Source organism: Colletotrichum lupini, chromosome 4, assembly GCF_023278565.1.
Source record: "Colletotrichum lupini chromosome 4, complete sequence".
Classification (NCBI taxonomy): Eukaryota; Fungi; Ascomycota; class Sordariomycetes; order Glomerellales; family Glomerellaceae; genus Colletotrichum; species Colletotrichum lupini.
This window is the reverse complement of record NC_064677.1, coordinates 2,221,064-2,238,226: the sequence shown is the minus strand read 5'-3', so window position 1 is coordinate 2,238,226 and position 17,163 is coordinate 2,221,064. Positions and strand designations below refer to the sequence as shown.

General features: G+C 53.0%; 5 protein-coding genes across 5 annotated transcripts; all 5 read left to right on the top strand.

Annotated features, from left to right (window-relative positions):
* Window positions 1-195: 195 nt before the first annotated feature.
* Window positions 196-372, top strand: CLUP02_07823 (uncharacterized protein; the record flags this gene model as incomplete). The annotated part of the gene is made up of 1 exon (XM_049286815.1): window positions 196-372. The coding sequence occupies one exon, from the start codon at window positions 196-198 to the stop codon at window positions 370-372; it is 177 nt and encodes a 58-aa protein (XP_049143958.1).
* A 4,309-nt stretch (window positions 373-4,681) lies between these two features.
* CLUP02_07822 (glycogen synthase) lies at window positions 4,682-7,059 on the top strand (the record flags this gene model as incomplete). The annotated part of the gene is made up of 5 exons (XM_049286814.1): window positions 4,682-4,784; window positions 4,854-4,951; window positions 5,005-5,280; window positions 5,338-6,893; window positions 6,948-7,059. The coding sequence occupies 5 exons, from the start codon at window positions 4,682-4,684 to the stop codon at window positions 7,057-7,059; spliced, it is 2,145 nt and encodes a 714-aa protein (XP_049143957.1).
* Window positions 7,060-8,583: 1,524 nt separating this feature from the next.
* CLUP02_07821 (F-box domain-containing protein) lies at window positions 8,584-10,619 on the top strand (the record flags this gene model as incomplete). Its single annotated transcript, XM_049286813.1, has 2 exons — window positions 8,584-8,981; window positions 9,044-10,619. The coding sequence occupies 2 exons, from the start codon at window positions 8,584-8,586 to the stop codon at window positions 10,617-10,619; spliced, it is 1,974 nt and encodes a 657-aa protein (XP_049143956.1).
* Window positions 10,620-11,762: 1,143 nt separating this feature from the next.
* Window positions 11,763-14,444, top strand: CLUP02_07820 (uncharacterized protein; the record flags this gene model as incomplete). Its single annotated transcript, XM_049286812.1, has 13 exons — window positions 11,763-11,802; window positions 11,883-12,015; window positions 12,090-12,335; window positions 12,392-12,495; window positions 12,563-12,614; window positions 12,683-12,798; window positions 12,869-13,029; window positions 13,236-13,428; window positions 13,581-13,700; window positions 13,779-13,820; window positions 13,871-13,932; window positions 14,000-14,193; window positions 14,222-14,444. 13 exons carry the CDS (start codon window positions 11,763-11,765, stop codon window positions 14,442-14,444), a joined length of 1,686 nt encoding a protein of 561 aa, XP_049143955.1.
* Window positions 14,445-14,524: 80 nt separating this feature from the next.
* On the top strand, window positions 14,525-17,134 carry CLUP02_07819 (uncharacterized protein; the record flags this gene model as incomplete). The annotated part of the gene is made up of 11 exons (XM_049286811.1): window positions 14,525-14,656; window positions 14,832-14,975; window positions 15,007-15,131; window positions 15,233-15,362; window positions 15,441-15,480; window positions 15,548-15,686; window positions 16,033-16,335; window positions 16,405-16,486; window positions 16,546-16,838; window positions 16,914-17,024; window positions 17,077-17,134. 11 exons carry the CDS (start codon window positions 14,525-14,527, stop codon window positions 17,132-17,134), a joined length of 1,557 nt encoding a protein of 518 aa, XP_049143954.1.
* Between the last annotated feature and the right edge of the window lie 29 nt (window positions 17,135-17,163).

Below are 17,163 nucleotides of genomic sequence, written 5' to 3'. Positions count from 1 at the left end.
TACCTCTTTCCCCAAAGTAGTTTTGGCTCGTCTGATTCAATTGGAACCCAGCCAGCCTGAGCACCAGCCTGATCCTTGCCAGTCGCGAGCCAGGCTTTGTTTGAGGTGTTATCCCACAAACCTCTAGCAAACTATCTGTCCTCCTTCTGCCTGTTACCGTGCAAGAAGGCATGAGGTCGAGGCAACAATGTCACTATGTACGATTTACGCGCCGATACCCGCCAGTTCCTCCTCCTCACTCTCAGGCCCGCAAAACCTGTCTTGAAGCACAACATTCAGAAGCGTGCGGGCAACTGGGCCAGACGCTGGGTTGGATGCCGACCTCTACTGGCGTGCAGCATCTGCGGTGGCAGCACATTGCCACGATCTTAATGTCGATAGAGGGCAAGAGCATCAAGGCTTCGACAGCGTTGGGGCATGGACAGTCGTGACCCGCACATGTCGCATATGAGGAGTTGGTTTGGCAACTTCGGCAAAAAGCCTTGGACTTGCCTCTCGACATGGTAACGGTGGGTTCTTCAGTGATGAGCCCTTTGGCTGGGCATGTCTTTGGCATCAGTGCCTCGCGAAACCATCCGTCCAAACGACCGAAACACCCATGCCGCACCTATTGGCCTGCTCTAGGCAAAGATGAGTTCCGCCGTTGGGTCCATTCCTTGATCAGCCCCTATGCTTGTCCTTGAATTCGAGATTAGGCATGATGGCCACGGTATGGCGTAGTAACGATCAGTGAGCATCGATATCGTCAGACGGGCGCATCGAGCGCATCTTGGGGTATGGCGAGGGTTGCTCCCTCTCCGTCGTCGCTGTAAGGGAGCAAGGGTCCCACAAATGGCAAAATGGCAGCAGTAGCATAGCCATAGCCGCGACTGAATGATGGCAGATCCTGCTTTATCCTCCACGATCAAGAGCTGTGGCCAAATATTGACTGCACCAAGCGTCAGACACCGCCATTCCGTCAGCCCGTAATTCCCAGGCACCCGTAGGTGCAGAGTCCTCCCATTGTCAAAAAGTCCGTCGCAGCGATTTCAGGACATGGCGCGCAGTCCTTTGTGATCCAACATGCACCTTCGTGCGTCGTTGCGGGTTGGCTAGGGTTGGTTAGTCGTGATGATTCAAGTTGCATGTGGTTGACGGAATGTCTGTCGTGGGCCGAGCGGGAAAACCTTGACAGCGCGCTTGCAGTCACGTGATGGCTGCGTTCGGATTAGGCGGGCGGGTGTCACTCGCTTAGTGCATACCTGCCTCTGCTACCGACCTCGTTATGTGCAGCCTGACCTTACAGCTCCTAGTCGACGATGGCATCCCTTTCGTTCTTCTTTGGTCGCAACGTTCCGCCCAAAATAGTTGATCAGTGTCGAAGAATTCAATTGTAGCTGTTCTCCCATTGCCAATACATCTCTTAGCATCCTATGTAGGTAGGAGATACCACCAAGAATGCATGTATCCCTATTGGTTCTTGGGCGAGTTCGAAATGGGTCAAGCAAAAGAAGATTCGTATGGGTAATCTAATTAAGCTACCACCTATCTCATAACGAGATTATTTGTCCAAGGAACGAACCACGTATAGCCGTCTCTTTCTATGCCTCATTTCTATAACCTGCCAAGGGCTGTCGAGTGCCATCTGGCCTAGAACAGCTTGGAAAAGGAGCTCGAATGCTAGTTAGGCGTCAAGGCTCACCTCGGAATTCCAAACCGTCTCTCATTTCCCACCTGCGGCTCAACGGGGCCCACGGAATGTGGCCCCGGGTCAGATCCCCGAGAGCTAGGGCCATCAGAGAGACTATGTGACTGTGGCAGTTGGACTTGTTGGCAGTGTTGTCAATAACAGAGAGGAATGTCGGGAATCCTGCACTATGCCTTTGGTAGTTACACTGCCCTCTTGAGCTACAGTCTCGACCATTATATCAGCTCAGACGGTAAGGCGAGCATGGTTCGACCCAAGTTTGGGACGAAGGTTGTTGAAGCTTCGGTCCGTTGTCGTACCAACACTTGCCAGCTTCATCCCTAGATACAGGACGATTTCCAAGTCCCGAACGGGTGAGACAGAGTATACCAACAACATTGGGGGTCGCAAGAGTAATCAAAGATTTTTGGCTCTATCAGTTCGAGTATGACAAAAGTTATTACGTTTCTAATTGTCTGTTCTGCATTCTCAAACTTTTGCAGGAAAATTATCAAGTTGTCGGAGATGCAGGCGTCGTGGTCCGCGTCTTTGATCTTAAGATATCTCAGCCTCGTAGCAGCAATGCATACTTGGTGGAGTCTAAGTGGGTGGGATAGATCTCTGAACGACCGTTGGAAAAGTGGTAGATGGGATCGTGCACTAGGATCTGACGATGCGTTCTGCGAACTGCGTCTAGCTGGAAAGCAACGAGGAGTGTGTGGGAATTCGGACCGAACGTCCTAATGCGGGAGACTGGATCTGATTCTGGGGGAGGTGAGCAGAGCCTCTGCCACAGCGTACTTGGATGATCAAGATCTCTAGTCATGAAGGTGGAGAGAGATCCACCATCCGTGAGATATTCTGAGGTCCCTGTCTTTGTCAAGACGACTCCAAACTCTTGACAGTCTATTGCACCACGTTTTGTATGACCTGTCGAGCTGACCAGTAGTCAGGAATGCGAAAGCCCGGCGCCTAGTCAACCACCGGAGTCTGGCAGGTGGTAGAATCAAACATTTCAAGTGATGTAACGGATCGCCATCGCGGGTGCGTCCGGATACATTTCCAGATGGATGTGGCCCAGATGGGAGTTTTGGGCTGCGTCGCCCGTCATTTACCCGCGGTGTCTTGAATGTTGATGTCTCGAAGGCCAATGGGAGAAATGAGAGTAGAAATGTGGCAAAATAATCCAACGTCAAAACTTTTTTTCGCCAGGAATTGAGACACCACTTGGGGTTTTTTCTTCTCTACTGCGTAAGTACTCTGCTAGATTTGGCAAATCTGGGCTAACGATTTCCCATCGTCGGCGTCAAAACCGAAGCAGGATCTTTGCGTGTGTCTGCAAGCTTTAGGTTGATGGACTGATTGGCCGGCCCCGGGATGGGCGTTCCTTTTTTCGCTTTATCTTTCGTCACTGGGACAAGAGCTGCCAAAAGTTGCAAATGGGGGAGAGTCTGGGGATGGGCAACCCCGCAAAGTTTGTCGTCATTCTGACTAAGCTGGGCCGGAGAAAGCTCACGAGAGGTCCCCACTTCCATCAAAATTGCGTGAAGCCTGGCGTTCCCAGGCCGCCATTCCACGCGTAGCCAACCCCATGCAAGTACGCCAGAGGTACATCTGCAGACACTTTCTGCCCAGCACAAGCTGCGCTCTTTTCAATGTTGGATCATGATGGCAATTCCGATACAAGAGGCAAAGGTGGATGCAACAGGGCCCCTCCGCTGCGATTTCTCTGGGCAATCAAGGAGTTGGGCGCTTATCCTATAACGGAAGCGGGATAATGCACGTTGAATATCGGAATCAGTAGGATGCAGGAAGAGTTGCATTCGGGAAGGCAAGGCGAAAGTCAGCGACGGCGAGTCCGTAGGAAGACTTGGAGTGAGAGAATAACAGCGTTCAGAGGGGGGGACATGACAGTTGGAGAAGACGAAAAAAATACACTCAGTTGCACACCCGGCGCAATATGGGAAAAGAATTTGTTGAGCGAGGTCGCGGTCTGGACTTGTACCGGCCTGGTATTCCGCGACCAAACCCGCCCAAAACTGCAGAGTGGATTCCCGCTAGTGGTAGCTTCGGACAGGTCCAGGGGCCCTGTAATATCCGCTATTGTTGTCCCACTCTATCAGTGCTTCCTCCACGCTGAGCGCGCCCATCGCACCTCGCCTCACCCGCACTCTCCAGTTTCCAGTTGACAAACCATTCCCATCCCCATGGTGGAAGTCAGGCGTGGAGGGAAGTACCTTGCCGTGCTGCCCTCTGTCCCTTGGCTTTTCCACTTCTGCTACTGTCTTGCTTCTGGCCAGAAAAGTCTCTACATGTCGACGCCAGTTCGTATCCATTAGGCATAGTCAAGATCAGCCAAGATACCTTCAGGTAGCTTCCGCGAAGAAAAAAAAAAAGATTGATACATTGGGGTTGGCGGGCTGTCAATACATTATCAAGGTATCGCCTCAGCTGTCGTTAGCGCGAACAGGAAAAAGCTGGGCTGGCCACTGGATGGGGGACCTGCTGCTGCATTGTCCAACCACGCAACCACACCACCACACATCAGGCCAGGCCTTGCCCACGCGCTCTCGCTCGCTTCTTTTCCCAAGGCCCAAGGACCTTCGTAGCTAAAACCTTTCTTCCCCGCAGACAACTTCTCTCCTCCTCCACGTCAAAAGAGCTCTTGAACTTTTTCTTTATCTGCCGTCGCCGTTCCTGTCCAGCTTTCCCAAGACCTTCCACACCTCCCATTGTCTGGAAATCAAAGCCTTGTCTTCCGACCCAAGCCATCTCGGGAGCTTCTCCAAGTTCCGACGTTTTCACATTTCCACCGCGTCGCCTTGGTTACGGGTGAGTGCTTTCTGCATATTTGCGTCATCCAAGCTCCCATTGAGTTTGTGGCCACGATGCAAACTTCCCAGGCTCCTTTTCTACCTTCGTTCCCGCGCCCAACCCTCATTTCGAAGCTGTTTGTCTCTCCCACTAACTGACTCTTCCCCCGGTTCAGCACTTCCAGATTGCCCTTCAGTCACCATGTCCGACTTCCCCCAAGGTCAGCGGGACAACAACGACCGCCCTGCCCGCGATGTGAAGAACCATCTGCTGTTCGAAATCGCAACCGAAGTTGCCCATCGAGGTACAGTCCCCATGATTCAACCCCCCCTTGGACCGTAGTCTCCGCAGTGGGCTGACCCATCCTGTGTAGTCGGTGGTATCTACTCAGTCCTCAAGTCCAAAGCTCCCGTGACCACGGCCGAGTATGGCGATCGCTACACTCTCATCGGGCCCTTGAACCACAACTCGGTAAGTCTGGAACCGCGAGCTGCATCGTCTACAGTCTGCTTACCAAACAACAGGCCGCAGTCGAGGTGGAAGAGTTGGAGCCCACGAATCCCGAGCTTGCTGCTACGATTCAGTCCATGAGAGACCGTGGAATTGGCATCCTCTACGGCCGCTGGCTTATCGATGGCGCTCCACGAGTCCTGCTCTTCGACACAAAGACAGCTTACCACTTCATGGATGAGTGGAAGGCCGACCTGTGGAACGTGGCCAGCATCCCTTCGCCGCCCAGCGATGACGAGACAAACGAGGCTGTTGTTTTTGGATACGTCGTCGCCTGGTTCTTGGGAGAGGTAAGGACAATGCACTTTCCCCCCAAGGGACAAAGCTGACCACCATGCTTTCTGCAGTTTGTGTGCCATGAGAAGAAAAGAGCCGTCATTGCGCATTTCCACGAGTGGCTCGCCGGTGTCGCTCTGCCGCTCACCAAGAGACGCCGCATCGACGTGACGACAATCTTCACTACCCACGCAACCCTCTTGGGAAGATACCTCTGTGCTGGATCCGTTGACTTTTACAACAACCTCCAATGGTTTGATGTTGACGCCGAGGCCGGAAAGCGTGGCATCTACCACAGATACTGCATCGAGCGCGCTGCCGCCCACTCCTGCGATGTCTTCACCACTGTTTCACACATCACCGCCTACGAGAGCGAGCACTTGCTCAAGAGGAAACCCGACGGTGTGCTGCCCAACGGTCTCAATGTTACCAAGTTCTCCGCCATGCACGAGTTCCAGAACCTGCATCAACAAGCCAAGGAAAAGATTCACGACTTCGTCCGCGGCCACTTCTACGGCCACTACGACTTCGACCCCGAGAACACGTTGTACTTCTTCACCGCTGGCCGTTACGAATTCAGAAACAAAGGTGTCGATATGTTCATCGAGTCCCTGGCCCGCCTGAACCACCGCCTCAAGAGCGCCGGCAGCAAGATTACTGTCGTTGCTTTTGTTATCATGCCAGCGCAGACCACTTCGCTCACTGTCGAGGCACTCAAGGGACAGGCCGTCATCAAGTCGCTGCGCGACACTGTCGATGTCATTGAAAAGGGCATTGGTCGTCGCATCTTTGAGCGCTCCCTCAAGTGGCACGACGGTGACCCTATGCCCGATGACAAGGAGCTCATCAGCGCGCAAGATCGTGTTCTCATCCGTAGGCGGCTGTTCGCGATGAAGCGCCACGGCCTGCCCCCCATTGTTACCCACAACATGCTCAACGACAGCGAGGATCCCGTGCTGAACCAGATCAGACGTGTCCAGCTCTTCAACCACCCCACAGACCGTGTCAAGATTGTCTTCCATCCCGAATTCTTGAACTCGGCCAACCCTGTCCTGCCCCTGGACTACGACGAGTTCGTGCGCGGCACGCACATGGGTATCTTTGCTTCGTATTACGAGCCTTGGGGATACACCCCGGCCGAATGCACAGTCATGGGTGTTCCTAGCATCACGACCAACCTGTCCGGCTTTGGGTGCTACATGGAGGAGTTGATCGAGAACTCGAGCGACTACGGTATCTACATTGTGGACCGCCGGACCAAGGGCGTTGACGACTCGGTCAACCAGCTCACCAACCACATGTTTGACTTTTGCCAAAAGAGCCGTCGTCAACGCATCAACCAGCGTAACCGTACGGAGCGCCTGAGCGATTTGCTGGACTGGAAGAGAATGGGCATGGAGTACGTCAAGGCTCGCCAGCTGGCACTGAGACGGGCTTACCCAGGCTCTTTCAACGGAGAGGAGGAGGAAGACTTCATCCCCGGCGTCGAGCAGAAGATTTCGCGACCCTTCTCGGTCCCTGGATCTCCTCGCGACCGCACGGGCATGATGACGCCTGGCGATTTCGCCAGTCTGCAAGAAGGCAGGGAGGGCTTGAACACGGAGGACTATGTCGCCTGGAAGTTGCCGTAAGTTGACGATTGCTGATGATGTGACTCGACATAGCTAACCCGAATTCGCAGTGAGGAGGAAGACCCCGATGAATACCCGTTCCCGCTTACTCTGCGCGCCAAGCGCCCGTCGGGACCGGCTAGCCCTCTCGATGGAGTTCAGCTCAACGGTAATGGCAACTAAAGCATGAAACGCATTGCCAAGAAGTCACGAAGCACGCCTGACAGACGAGCAACGAAAGTGGATGGGAAATGTACAAAATGCTGTCGAATGCCTACTGGTTGTTCCTGCACGGACTTTGCAGTATGTGTGTTTGGTGGACGACGAGTCGCGATTCACGATTTTATATAGGGATATGGACGGATGTAATGGAAATGAGGAGGAAAGGGTGGGAGCACGGCAACAAGGATAAGACTGAGAGGATGACGGGCTGGCATTGGGGTCGAGTATGGATATGTACGAGCAGAGTAGCATATTTTGAGCATTAGATTGGTTCTCGGACATTGTGTGTTGTCTATCAGGCATTTTCTTGGTTTGGTGCATCAGGATCGATTGGACATGAAAAGATGAAAACTGGGTGGCAGCCACGGCTGGCGGGAGGCGCAATGCATCGAGTATGATCCGTACGATATTTCATAGGTGCCGGTGGTGCCAAATTGTTTCGTTTCGAGACGTGAGGATCGGCTGGGCACCAAGGGTTGCGATGATGATCAGTGAATCGATGCGTGCTCGGTGTTGGCTACGCAGTAGAGAGATCAGGGGGGGGGGATTGCGGACCCCCTGAGCTGACGGCAGCAGTAGCCAATCAGAGACGGCGCGGTCCTCCTCCCCCACACCAGCGGTTTGTCGACTCAGGGGTCCCTAGCGCATGTAGGGCGCCTGTGGGTGGGGAGAAAAGACGCTGAAGGCACGCCGCACGAGGAGGGCACTCTTAGTCGTTAGCACGCATCAAGGAGCCACTAAAGACATCCCCTGGACGCCGGTTCCCGCGGGCGCAACTCTTTGTTGCGCAACGAGGATGTGTCTTTGTTAGACGGTCGTTGGATGCGTTGCTCGCTGTGTTTCTTTCTCACTTATCATATACTCGGTGTTCAAGTGGGGGGAGGGCAGAGGATAAAAATAAAAGAAAAGTTCAGCCGTTGTCAACCTGTCACGTTTGCGGAAATTTCATCTGAAGTTTAACGAGAGAAGGGACGCAATGCATTGGATGACCTTTGGGAGGATTTGACTCGGCAGGCCATCCTAGACATAACCGTTAGCAACTTCTCCAAAAGCAGAAAGGGCTGCCCTTCTCCCACCTTACCGAATGCTCCTGCCTACTGCGTAAGGTACTTCTATTAAGATAATCATAGCCGGACCCCTCGTACCTTGCGGATACGTCGTTGGGCGCGAGAGAGCGAACAAGACAGCGCGACATTGACAAAGGGCGGCCGGCCACCTCCAACAGACAAACACCTACTACCTACGCCCATCGTGTGCCATTCTAACTAAATCAATCCTCCACTCGCACCGTTCAAACTTTGGCTCGCCGTAGCGTTGGACCTGCAGAAGCCTCACGCTCCCGCCCCCTACCCACACCCAGACGCCGCTTCCCATCGGCCAGTGCGACGCCGGGACCCGTCGACCTTAATATATTATTCCCCTGATACCACCTTGGACAAGTCCTTTTTCCCTTCCTCCCCCTCTCCCCGACTCTGTTCTTCTGGCATGCAGCTCGCCGTTCGGCCTCTACAGAAGATGGGGTTCTTTCGCAGGGATAAGGACAAGAAGAAGCAGCAAAAGGGTCACCAGCAGTCAAAGTCCCACGAATTCACAGACTCCCAGCTGTCAAAGTACTCTTCCCAGGTCCAGCAGAACTTCCGCAACGTCGCCTCCCCGCCCGGCGCTCACATCCCCACGCGAGCATCCGCCGCCCTTTTCCAGAGCCTGCCAAAGGAAATCCTCCCGCGAATATTCTCATTCGTGTGCCCCCACACCCAAGATGAGACCTACGAGACGTGCGAGACGAGCGCCATCTTTGACGCATGCATGCTATGCGACCTAAGAGACCTCGCCCACTGCGCGCGCGTCTGCTGGAAATGGAACCAAGCGGCCAATGCCCTGCTGTATGTTCTCTTCTTTTGTTTCCCCTTGTAGCAAAAGCCGTGCTGACCATCTTTCGTTCTAGGTACCACAGCATCCGAATCGACGCCGTCCACTATTGCCCCCGCGAGATCTACCTGTCAGAGCAGCGCAAGCGCAAGACCTTCTTCAAGCGCAACGCCGATCCCGAAGATACCCCCACCGCCCGTCTGAAGCTGCTCTGCAGAACCTTGCGCGAGGATCCTACACGCTTTGGCTCAAGAGTCCGATACTTCAAGGTCCCCTATATGCTCCGCGAAGCCGCCACAGCCGACCTTGCCCGCATTATCCACGTTCTCCCCAACATCGTCTACGTGGACCTACCCGAAGGCCTCTTCGCCGATGAGCATGGCTACGCCACGTTGAGGCTCGAGGTTGAGGCTAGATGCCGAGACCTCCGCAAGATGACGTACCGCGCAGGCGCTGAGAACAGCTTGTCCAAGCTAGCGCACGGCGGTATCTGGCAGAATCTCGAGGTCCTGGAGCTGATCAAGATCAACATGGATCCCATCGTGCTGCGGCATGCTCTGGCCAACCTGCGGAAGCTCCGCGCGCTAAAGGTCATGGAGTCACAAGCCTTCTCGGACGATATCTTTGCCCGCAGTGAAGAATTGCCTCCGTTCCCGCCCCTCGAGGAGCTGGTCCTAAGCAATACTCCAGCCGTCACCGCCCAAGGTTTAGTGGACTACCTGAGCCGGGCTGATACCCGCAACCATCTGCTCGTCTTGTCCCTCCTCAAGACGGGCGTTCACCCGGCGACACTCGCTGACATCTTGTCTGCGGGCACAAACCTGCAGACCCTGGCCATCGAGGCCTCAGTAAGCGACGCTTTCAAGAGTGGACCCCGGACGCGTAGGCTCGCGTCGGTCTCTCTCGAGTCGCTACGTTTCGAAATCACGGCTTCCAAGTCTGCGGGCCCTTACTCCAGTGTCACAGCTAGTTACTACACTTATTTGGCCGCATCGCTCAGAGGCAACGGCATGCCCAACTTGCGGTCAGTCTACGTGCTGGACGAGTTCTTCCAAGACGAGCTCGAGGGTCTGCCCCGTCCCGCCGCGGCGTTTTCCTCCTACGGCGCCAACGCTCGTCCAAAATCTTCGCACACGCCCGGAGCCAACCGGCCAATGTCCGGTCTGGGCCCCGGCAGCGGTGGTCGCGGCGGTCTCGCGCCGCCCAGCAGCGCCGGCATGGCGATCCCTCGACCTTTCGCGGGGGCTTCTCAAGTGCGCGCCTCGCAGCGCTTCAGCTCAACGAATCCTTTTGCCGGTACCGGCCCACTCTCACACCCTCTCACAATCTACTGCAAGGCGGACGATGCTCTGGACTGGTCGTCAGTGATGCTTCAGCCTACGGCAGCACTAGGTGGCGGATCTCGCCATCGAGGAAGCATGAGCATTCACGGCGACCGGCCAATTAGTTCCTACGGTCTTGGAGCCGATATCGCGGGATCAGGCTGGAACACGGCGGCGGCGAGGAAGAGTGTCATGGTGGGCAACGGCGCGGGTATGTTCATGGCCATCCCGAGCCAGAGCACCGGTGGCAGCAGGGGAAGTGACGAGGATCTGTGGCCGAGGCCCAGCACGGCGAATAATGAGAAGAAGTCGAATGATCTCTGGCGGTGATTTATGGAGGCGGATGACCAGAAATGGCAGCGCGGTGGATGACACATTCACCGACGGAATGTTCCCCTCAGGAAAGGGCAGGACGCGAGGACAAACCTAAAATGAACAAAGTACAGAGAGACGTGTTAATGACGGGAGGTTTGGACAAGGATTTGGGATCTGGGATTGCTACGGAGAGAGGGAGATGCCGACAGAGAGGGTTATCCCCAGGCTTCCGACCAAAAAAAGAATTTGTCCTTTTCTTCTTTCTTTTTTCCCCCCTCGTTTTCTTGTTTTGCGAGATGGAAATTCGGGATAGTTAGGATGCTTTGCGTCACAACCCGTTTGTGACGAGACAATACCCAGATGGTTTGCTTACGGAGTAGATGGGGGTGGAATTTCAAAATACTTTTATTTTCCGTCATGTTTGTGTTTAGCCGATGCTTCGTGATGTTGATCAGGTGCTGAGTGAGATTGTTGATGATGTACTCGGGGCACTGGGAGTGATAATGTCCCAGGATGAGTATGCGTCTCTCCGAGGCCATGCTGGAGATCCTGGGTTGCGATGTTTCTCTGTTCAAGTAGGCGGACGGTATGGGGCCGCTCATCGACGGCATCAAGGCTGTTTCCCATGTTGCCCTGGGATGGTCATGGCGAAGGAAGACCATACGCTTCGCAAGATGTGTATCGAGAACCCTATTCAGCTTTGCTTTCCTACACTTCTTCGCTTGATCAAGATAGACATACGGCGGGCATCCTTTCTTTTTTGTGAAAGTCACATTGCCTCTGGACTGGATAAGGTAGAGGGAGAGTGTGTGTTTAGACTGTTTGGTCAGAAGGTCCTGGCAGAATTGGGCTTTTCTTTTTGTGAATGGGAGAGCTAGAATTGTACTCTTGGTAAATGATCCTTCCCGTGGTCTGGAATGGTAGATGTCCCATATACTTTGACAGAGTCTGTTTGAACCAATGTTCTTGTTACCAACGTTAAGCTGGAGGATCTTGAGAAGCTCCCAGCTGGAAGTTGTGGCCATTGAGTAAACCCCCTGGAAAGGCCACATAGACGTCTCTCTACTTGCGCTCTGTCACAGTATCGATCTCAATATAGCCAATCAGTAGCGTCTTTATCCTTCTGGTAAGTACTCCGCATTGAATGAAATCATCAATATGACTCTCCGCTGGTATCAAAGTGTCCTTTCCGGACCTGGTTAAGCACATGTGACGACCAGAGGCGAGAGTAATATCGTCCATCGAAACTCTTTCGGCCATGCCTTTCCCTCCTTGCAGGTTCGCCAAAAGTCACCTATGCTAAACGCGCAGCTGCGGCAAACAGGAACTCGATAGGTAGAGAATCAGACTCGGCGGCCCCCTTCTACTGTCTGTACGCGCTCGGCAGCACTCTTTTTGTATCTCCTCTGGAGTATGAGAGAGTCATCGAGGGTCCTGTGATGGAGGCTGGTGTAATGCAAGGTCGTCGTCGTTACGTCCATCAAGTCTTGGCTGGACTCTGTTGGGCTTGGATCTTAACTATGATCCGACCATCGAATACGAGCTCGATACTGCTGCTGTCCTCTCGTATACACTTAGGCAGGCAGGCTTCACGAAGCCTTTTAACTTGCGTCAGAGCCAAGACTATAGGAGAAGTCCAACGCTGGGTCTAGGCAGCCAGGCAGTTCTTTTCTTCCAAATCCCCTCCCAAAGAGAACTATTAGTTCCTGATAACCAGCTGCGATACTATTGGTATATATATACATTATCTTGCTTCGCATGAATAACTTTCATTGCTGACGCTTCAGCTACGTCCTGGGCCGTTGTCCATACACTTCCTCATTGACGCTCAAAAGATATTTGTGTCGGAACATCGCAACGTCTCTTCGAAAGAGACAGATCTCTGTATTTGGTGAAAGATTAGGCATGGGTCGTATTGGATTGACTCGCAATTAAATGCGCCTCCTGGTGTACTGCAGCTATTTTTGAGAGATATATGTCCATGACCACTGACGGATCACAAGTCGAGAGGTTCATTAGTATGCTCGTGTGAATGCTGTCCACCTCTGCGTCTCACTTCTCCGGGCTTGATACTGGAGAGACTCTCTCTCGTGGCGCTACGGGGTCCTCTCGCCGTCACTTGCTTCTGCCCACCATAAGTGGCACAGTGTGCGACGTATCGCAATAATCTCCTCCCTCTCCGCAGTGAATTTTGGTCCGTTGGCAAGGGCTGAGCACGGGAGCTGTCTATGATCCAATGGTACGCATTTAAAGAGTCAATTCAGGCCTGGATCGGGGTGAAGAATTCCCCCGGCAGTCCGGAACGGGCGATCCTTCTTTGGTCCAGTTTTGTATTAAGCACGATGGTTTCGTAGCCGCGTTCAGAGATATCTTTTTCGGTCGATACTGGAGTCGATCACGGACATGCGGTACTCTACTTCTCAGCGTCACCGCGCCCTTTAGGAGACTTCCGTGATATGACTTATTCAATAAGGTATACGCTCTGGAAGATAGGTAGCAGCTTTGGGCGATCTGAAGCTGACCCCCTCACAAACACGGCAAAGCAAAAGAATTTCTAAGAAATTCCGTTGGCAAAAGTCCAATAAGAGGAGCTATATTGCTCAGTCCATGAATATGGCATGATGAGACTAGTTGTGGGAGACATCCATCATCACATTCATCCAAGCCATCATCACATTCATCCAAGCCATCATCACATTCATCCAAGCCATCATCACATTCATCCAAGCCATCATCATCAGAAGATCTGACGAGTGGGCTCTCCTGTTGGGAAAAGTAACATCGTCGCGCTGGATCACTAGTATATCGCCGCGCAAAGAGATTGGTCATGGCCTCGGTAGCGACGCTTTCTTTTCTAGACTTTAGAGGCCTGAAAACGCCGTCTTGACGGGGGGGATATACAAGAAGTAGCCCCCTGCAGACTTTACTTTGAGGCGGAAGCATGTCAATCTCTTCCTCAACGATAGAGAATCATAGAATTAGTGGATCGACTGCACCACCATACCGGCGTTGTTGACCTAGATTACACCATACTGCCTCTTGTTCTCGCCAGTGGACAGAAGGCGATCAGAGGCAAGGCCGGGACTCGCGTTTCACGTACCCAATGCAGCGAGGCCTCTCCTGATTTGACTGGACTGGTGATAACTCTATGCTGAGCAATAAAACTAACACCAGTCTACGATGAAAGAAAGGTGCAGGCTGAGGCGTATCTGGACGGTCGGTGACATAGACCAGCGGCTCCCTTCAGCGTGCAACATGACTTGTAGCTGCCTTGTTCCAGACCATATCGCGAACGTCGGTGGGAAACTCGAGCTCTGCTAGTTCTATGGTGACATGTTTGAGATTCTGCAGGGTAAAACAAGCAGTGCCATATAGTAACGTCATCTCACCGGTAGTATGTATTGTGCGCTTTCAGAAGCCCAAGAAGAGGCTTGACGACCTGCACGGGGAATCCGTTTATCTATGCATATATTGCGCCAGTGACCTTGTGCACCGTCTGGTATTGCGTTGATCGCGATTGGAGACGCGACGGCGTGACCGTGACTTGCTCCATATGGAAGGAGGATACCGAGGGATTTTCAGAGAGAATGTCAGTGTCGACTGTGGCTTGTTCAAAGTAAGCAGTCCCGTCCAGCTGCCCGTCGTCATTCAACACGTACACTGTACCTTCTATACAAGGACTCCAAACAGGTACCGCCCGGTGCCGAATACGTGAAGAAGGTATTTCAGAAGACCACGATAACTTCTAGCGTATCCGATGACGGCTTCCGAGGTACTGTCATCTCCTTTGACGATTCGGGTGTCGACTCAAGGGACCATCATAGCGAGCAGATCAGATAATACGATTTTTACACGCGTACGTAAATCTCATTAGTGTATCTTTCCCTTCGCGTTTTATACCTATCGGCAACAGTCGGCACATGCTCCACCCGTATACGACCCGCCAGCAGACCAACATGCTCGGTTCCTATACATTGTCAAGCATCACTGACGATAAGATGTGCCTTCGTTGTAGTAAGCTTCTGCAGCGTGCGATGGCATATCCTACCATGGTCTCTAGGACTGCGTGATACGTGCCTGTACACAACCACACACCCCATCTCCTACGAAGACGGACCAGCAGAACCCCTCCCACCATGACACGCATGGCTGATTTCTTGTGATGCGGAAGAAGCTCAGCACTTGGTGAGGCGTCTACGGAGGCACGGTTCTTTCACTGCCAAACAGACTCCTCTGGATTACGGCTCGAGGATGCTGCGCTTCTGCGTCTCTCCTTATCTTCTATTTGACGTGATAAATCACAAAGTCCTTCTCCACGCCAATATCTGGGATGCATACCTGGCTATCGAATGGACGTGGCCTGGTTTGTCCGTTTGAAATGGTTCCCACTGGGCCGGGGCAGCTTTCGCGCTGGGATTCTGGTCGGGAGCGAGACTGGAATAACGGGAAGATGAAGTCCGCAGTCCGCTCGGGAATACTCATCCGCGAGCCTTGGAATCTCAGAAAACTCCACGAAAGCCTGTACCAGTGTCTTGAGAATTATAGGATTGCTCGATTGCGTTGCTAGTATGAATAAGGCTTCCACCTTTGGCCGCATTTAAGTACGTTAAATCTAAGCCATGGGTCAGGCCCCCTGCACTCCATTCCTTCAAAGCAGGATACAATGACCTTTTCGAGTTAATTCCAGCTTCAGAACACCTTGAAGTCATGATGGAGTTGTCGGCGTGCCACCTTCATACCGGTTGGGAATCAAACTTCGTATGTCCGAGGCATCTAACAGGCGTCTAATATCTCGTCTGGCTACAGTGTTGAGACGCATCAAACATACATCCCCAGCCGTCTCTAACAAAAGCCAACCAATATCTCCCAATCCTCAGTTACCATTTTGACATACGCTATTTCTTCCCCTTTCTCCCATGTTCCGTCCAAATGTCTCTATCTAGTGCTCGTCAGGAATAAGCAACTACACACATGCCATCTCCGCGCTCTCCGAGCTCGTCACCTCGAACGCGTCCACCGAGCCCCAGACCAAATCAGCAAAGAAAGCATCTCGTACAATATCAAAGTCTTGTACTCCCACAGGTAAAGTCTCAAACAAAACAACCCAAACCCAACGTTCTTTTCAGCCGCAGGGCGAAGGGCTCGCCTCACCACTAGCGCGTTTGAAATCAAAAGAATAAGCCGCCGCTTAATTCCCCGAAGTCTCTCGTTTGACTCGTGGTTTCTTCTCTCTCCCTCTTTGCCCATCTTTTCTTCTGCAACGCTGTGGTGATGAGACATTCACCAGGAACGGGCCGCGTTGGTGCTGGCCTTTTTTCCCACACCGAGCTGAACGCTCAATTCACTTGACACGACCTCACCTCCACCTCCACCTTTGACCTAACGTGCCTACCTACCCATCTACCTACCTTTCTCTGAAGCAAACCAGAATCCAGACTTGTAAACCCACGTGTAAAAAAATGCTCAGGTCGAGCACCAGGGTCCAGTCCAGGCAATACACCCACGCCAAGGGAAACGCATCTCCTTCGTCAGGGGTCCTTTCCATCACCCGATACTTCCGTCACAATGCACGATACGCGAAAGCCATGATTCTGCTACCACATACTCCCCTTCGAAATGCAACGCTTGAGAGAAGCGGATTTTGCAAAGAGGCAGGTACATGCCTAAATCGTGCGCAATACTGTGTGACCTCATCGTCCTACCAAAAACAACAAACCACCCATGCGGCGTCGTACATCCTCCCGCGATGATGGGCTTACCTGCAGGTCTGAGGAGGGGGTATAGGGGAACTTGAACACAGCATGCGGACGGGCGTGCCTGCTTACCGATTGCTTGCCAGGGCCTCTGACAATCCGGCCCCTGGTTCTGGCAAGAAGGCTAAGGTTTAGAATAGGGAAGAAACGAAAAAAAAAACCAGGAACGCTACGCATGGCATACGTAGAACCCCTCTAGATCTACCAATTCTAGATCAACTAGTTCCATCTCCAAATACAATCGCGAGGCCAACTTGCTAGACCCTGCATCCTCCGGCTCGCGAACCCCGAACCAAGATGCGGCACGCAACGAACCATGGCTACCCATGCTGCCATGCAGAGCTGGCAAGAAAGGCTATATGACGCTATCAAGCCTCATTCGCAAAGAACCCTGGTTTTCCAATAATGTGGACAAAATCATGCACGGTGATTCTACAAAGTCGAAGAAGGTTGGAAGGGTGGTAGTAGGGCATGATGAATCGTAATGGAAGAGGGGAAGGGGGGGGGGGGGGGCGTCCAGCGATAAGCGGCGTCACGGTGCAGTGTCCCCACGCAGCCCGACCCAAACACACGTTTCTGCCAAACTACTACCGGTACGCAGCAGACTGCAGTTGAGTACGCAACAGCAGCAGCAGGCTGAGAGCATAGCCAGGGTTCCTCAACTACCGTCGATCGACGGCAGGAAGGGGGAAAAAAAAGAGTTGCGCTACTCCAAAAAGTAACATCCCGTCCAAGTTTGACAATATGCCATCTGCGCAGTGCAAGTCCGGGCTCTGATGCCGTGATACTGTTACACTGTGGCACGC